General features: G+C 34.4%; 1 protein-coding gene across 1 annotated transcript; it reads left to right on the top strand.

Annotated features, from left to right (window-relative positions):
• Positions 1-407: 407 nt before the first annotated feature.
• LOC145012953 (alcohol dehydrogenase-like 7) lies at positions 408-4,871 on the top strand. The gene is made up of 10 exons (XM_078971743.1): positions 408-668; positions 806-942; positions 1,068-1,114; positions 1,352-1,677; positions 1,790-1,872; positions 3,616-3,691; positions 3,771-3,835; positions 3,976-4,071; positions 4,216-4,380; positions 4,561-4,871. The coding sequence occupies exons 1-10, from the start codon at positions 617-619 to the stop codon at positions 4,675-4,677; spliced, it is 1,164 nt and encodes a 387-aa protein (XP_078827869.1). The 5' UTR covers positions 408-616; the 3' UTR covers positions 4,678-4,871.
• Positions 4,872-5,231: the final 360 nt, after the last annotated feature.

Below are 5,231 nucleotides of genomic sequence, written 5' to 3'. Positions count from 1 at the left end.
AATGACATGGAGGTGCATTTATTCCTTTGTTTTAAAAGTATAGCTAATGTGTCTAGTCTTAATTAGTCCGATTGGTGTAGTAGTCATGTCAGCTTTCTCATATATTGTTGTACATGTTGTAGTTACGTTTGTGTTTCTGTAGAGCCTTTTTAATTGTTATTTGTCTTTTAATTAAGAAAAAAAATTCCCATCATTCCAAACAAAAAAACAAGTTTTTGTTTCTTTTAGTTGCATATTTTAAAGAAAATGGTTTTTTAATAACACAATAATGACACCGTTCCTTTTTTATGTCAACATCAATATACTGATCATTGAAAGAAACAATTCTTGTCTTTTAGTCAAACCAACAATAAAGAGATGGCTAATGGGAACTTCTATGATGCTAAAAACACTCTGGCTCAAACAGTATTATTGATATATCTATATGATGAAATCAAACATGCATATATGTTTGGTGATAATGATTGATAGATAAAAAGTCAATTAAACGGGCGTTGGTGGTGGGTGGCCCAACCTGTTTTTAGTGTCGATCACTATACAACTTCAGAATAGAATCCAAAACCATATCTCTTGTCTGTTCGTTGTGAGGGAAAGAAGCCAGTTCTTGCCGTTGATTATGGACGGAAAAAGGGCCAGCACCACCGCCGGAAACCCCATCAAGTGCAGAGGTAATGTCGTCGATCTACGCTTAAGAGATATAATAAGTTCATGGTTTTGAATTCGAACCAAAAGAATCAGTTTCAAATGTGAAATTTCAAGTTTGATTTCTTCTCAAAAACTAATGAACTTCTGTGTCGTTTGGCAGCTGCGATTGCTAGGAAAGCCGGAGAGCCGCTGGTGATAGAGGAGGTGATAGTGGCCCCACCAAATCATCATGAAGTCCGAATCAAAATCATATGCACTTCTCTTTGTCATACTGATGTTACCTTTTGGAAACTGGAGGTAGATAGTGACTGATTTCAAAATCCAACGATGTTACATTTTTTTTTTTTTCAAATTTGAATCTGTCATGTGTTTTATTGATGTTAACTAACCACTGTTTTGTTTTGTTTTTTTTTTTCCTGAAGCATCCTCCTGCTATTTTCCCCATAATACTTGGTCATGAAGCAGTAGGGTAAAATCTTGTAATCCATCTAATTAATCAATAATATGATCATTCTTGGTTTATTTAATTTGGACATTGGTTAATATGTTTCTTTGTAATAGTATCCAAGTCGTCTTTTCTTCAACATAAGAATTCCGACATTATCAAATACTTAAACTTGCAATTTTTAATGTTTGGAGGGAATGAAAAAAAATATATATATTTATATATATGCTACTATAATCATTTTATTGTATTGCAATAAAGGGTAGTAGAGAGTGTAGGAGAAGGTGTACATGAAGTTGTTGAAGGAGACACTGTGATCCCAATCTTTTTAGCCGATTGTGGTGAATGTAAAGATTGCTTATCCTCAAAAAGTAACCTATGTTCAAAATTCCCTCCAAGACCTTCTCGTGGAATGAAAAGAGATGAAACAAGCAGATTCACAGACATCAATGGAGAAACTTTATACCATTTCTTGAATGTTTCAAGTTTTAGTGAGTACACAGTGGTTGACATTGCTCATGTAACTAAAATTGATCCAATAATCCCAGCAAATCGAGCTTGCCTCTTAAGTTGTGGAGTATCAACCGGTATGTAAATATACATATTATATTCTTTTTATAGTCGTTTATTAATTACAAGTTGATGATAATTGGTGATAAATATATAAAGATTTTGTATTTATATGTTTTTTTTTTTCAGGGGTAGGTGCTGCATGGAAGACAGCGAAAGTGGAAGCTGGAACAACAGTTGCTATATTTGGACTTGGTGCAATTGGGCTAGCAGTATGATTTTGCTTAATTCATTTCAACATTAATTATTCTTTTATAGTCGTATGAGTATTGTGATAGGAAAAAGTAAACCACATATTATGCAAAAGGGAAAATGACCTATAGACCCTATAATGTTTTTAGTGTTTATCCATTTAACCACTTAATTTATTTTTTGGCCTAATAAGGGAACAAAGTAGTGGGGAACCTGTTTATTTAGCCATCTTCACCTCTTTTCCCCGGTTTTATTGACAAATAGTCAAAAATTGTCACATCATATCACATTTTGACAATTTCTCTGTAACCATAGATAATCACACTATCATAGGAGATGATTTACTCTCCTGCACCTTGTGCACCGAACATGGGATAAGAAGGAAAAACAGGGGATAAAAGTTTTTTTGGAAAATTGCTTAATTACCAAGCTTTCTTCCGACGGACTATCATTCTTCAAGCTTGCTATGTACTGTTTTCTTCTTTCTTCGATGGAACAACCCCAAAAAATTAGTCGGTGCCCTCATTCAATCTCCAATCGACAATTTTTCCATTCTAATTAATTCAGTTATTGCCTCTTAATGCTACTATGGACGAGTGATGATTTGTGGAAAATCAGATCTTCCTTAAACCTTTGATCTTTTTCCAACAATCGATTAAAGAAGAGGGAGTGGTGAGAGAAGCCTGGTTCATTGATTTTAATCCCTGTTAATTTAAAGTTGTTTGATTACTACAATACACAGAGAAGCCCTGGTTAGTGCAGTGGAGGCTTTAGTTGGGCAAAATGAAAATCTCAATCCCTCAATCTCCATCTCCCATATCCAATTTATGTTTTTTATTTTGTGAATATAGTTTTTGGCGGTCCCCATTCAGTTTATGCAAAGATGCATGTTGTTTCCCAGATGGTTTTGTGGAGTATGTTGAAAAAATAGGCATCATTGTGTTGGGGCTTTGTTACAGGTTGCAGCTGATTGTGCAAAATTTGGGTGGGCAAGTATCGATTGGTTAGAAGCAAGAGTATGGGGAGATGATGATTAAGGTCGTGAAAGATTATGATGGATTGTTCAAGGGTAAAAATATCGGTGCAAAGCACGTGGATGAGCCACAACGATGAGGTTGTGAAGCTTCCTGCTGGATTTGAAGTGGTCTTCACCGTCGTCAACGGAACGATGCCGAAAACGTCATGAACACTGGCAGTAAGTTAAAGTATCCTCACAATCAAAGGCACCTCCGATGAACAACATACAGCTGAAAGTAACATCCGTAAGAATTCACAGTCGAAGGGTTGATAATTGAATCTGTTTTGTTGGTCATGACGATGCAACAAAAACGAGTATAACAAAAATGGGGAATGCATTTCCTTTTTGATTTTGGGTTGCAGGTTCTCTGAATGGAAGAGAGAAAATAGAGAAGAAAGGTGCATTGGGGAAGAAGAGAGAGAGAGAGAGAGAGAGAGAGAGAGAGAGAGAGAGATGTGGGTCATCTTATGGGAAAATTCAAAGTCAATATAGGAAAATTGGTCAACAAATGTCAATGTGTCAAAGTGGTAACCGGATGACCCCTTCACTTTGGCCAAAATGATATAATCGACCTCACAAAAATGACTTCGTTCCCTCATAAGGTCACAAAAATTATTTAGGAACTAAAATGATAAACCCTAGAAAGTTCGTAGGGCCTATATGTCATTTTCCCTATGCAAAATTGATAACTTGATCATGAATGATTAAACGGTTTTGTAAAATTTATGATCTTTATGTTTTATAGGTTGCTGAGGGAGCAAGGCTATGTGGAGCTAAGAGGATCATTGGTATTGATGTGAACCAAGATAAGTGTGAAATAGGTAATTTCTAATGTGAATCTTTAAACAATTATTTACTAAGTTGAGTGACTTCTATATTGATATAGTGTTTTATTTATAGGAAAGAAATTTGGAGTAACTGATTTTGTGAACTCCAGTAACATTGGGGACAAAGCTTTGAGTCAGGTAACTTAAACATGCACTTGGTTCCGAGTTCACCATAGTTTTTTCTTCATTATACTAATTAAACAGTAAAAAAATTTGTTTCATATTATTTTTAAGATGTTAATATGATTTTTATAACATAGAGTTGTTCCTTGAAGTAGATAATAATTGAGATGACTGATGGGGGTGCTGACTATTGCTTCGAGTGTGTTGGTTTGACATCACTAATGAATGAAGCTTATGCTTCTTGTAGAAAGGTCAATTCTATCTCTATTTTAAATATGATGATCTTTCAACAATATGATAATCCATTGTATATGGTTATATACCAATTTTATTTGTTTTCTATTCTAGTTTGTGTTCTAATTGAAATCTTTTTCATCTGTGAATGTAATCTTCAGGGATGGGGAAAAATAGTCATGGTGGGGATTGACCACCCTGGGGCAATGTTGACCTTGAGTTCTTTTGAGATACTTCACAGTGGGAAATCACTCATGGGATCGTTTTTTGGAGGTTTGAAACCAAAATCCGATATACATCTCCTCGAAAAACTCTATTTGGATAAGGTAACTGGAATCTTGCCTCTCTAGTTTTCCGTCTTTGAGTTTTGAGGTCAAACCAAAGAATTTTCATTTTATAGATTTATATGGGTAGCTGTCCTACAATGGTGATTAGACCAACACAAGAAAATATAAGAAAAGAATATAATTAAACACTCAGAACTTAATGATTCGATGTGTATCCAGGAACTAAAACTGGATGAATTCGTGACACATGAGGTTAACTTTGATGACATCAACAAGGCTTTTGACTTGCTCCTAGAAGGGAAGAGCCTACGATGTGTGATTTATATGAACAAATGATCTAACTTCATTCAAAGATGGATTTTTTTTTTCATTAGCTGTAAATGTATGTGTCATATGCAGCACCAAGATAATCATAATGTTAGCTTCCTCGTTAACATTTCAAATATTGTAATAGTTTCAAACATAGGGCCTTTTGAAATGGTATTGTCACCACTTAAAAATAAATAATACAACAGTCTGACATCGGAAAACCATATTGTTAAAATATCTAAACTCCATAAATATTTGTAAATTATATAAGAGGGATGTTTAACAATTATCAAAGACAATACAAACAAGTAATATCTAACTCTGCCAAGGCATCTCCAAATAATTGACTAATTTATCTCTTATCTCCTCATCCACTATAGTAATAATCATAATCACATGTATAAAAGTGTATTTTAGGTAAGACAACATAATATCTACGGAATGAGATGTCATAATTTAGTAACGGGATAGCTACGGATAGCTATGGAATAGCAACGGAAGTAAGTCCGTAACTAATTATCTACAGAATAGCTACATATTAGCGATGGAAGAAAATCCGTAGATAATTAACTACGGATTAC

The sequence above is a fragment of the Lactuca saligna genome, chromosome 8, assembly GCF_052625555.1.
Source record: "Lactuca saligna cultivar CGN05327 chromosome 8, ASM5262555v1, whole genome shotgun sequence".
Lineage (NCBI taxonomy): Eukaryota > Viridiplantae > Streptophyta > Magnoliopsida > Asterales > Asteraceae > Lactuca > Lactuca saligna.
This window is presented reverse-complemented; position numbering and strand designations above follow the sequence as displayed.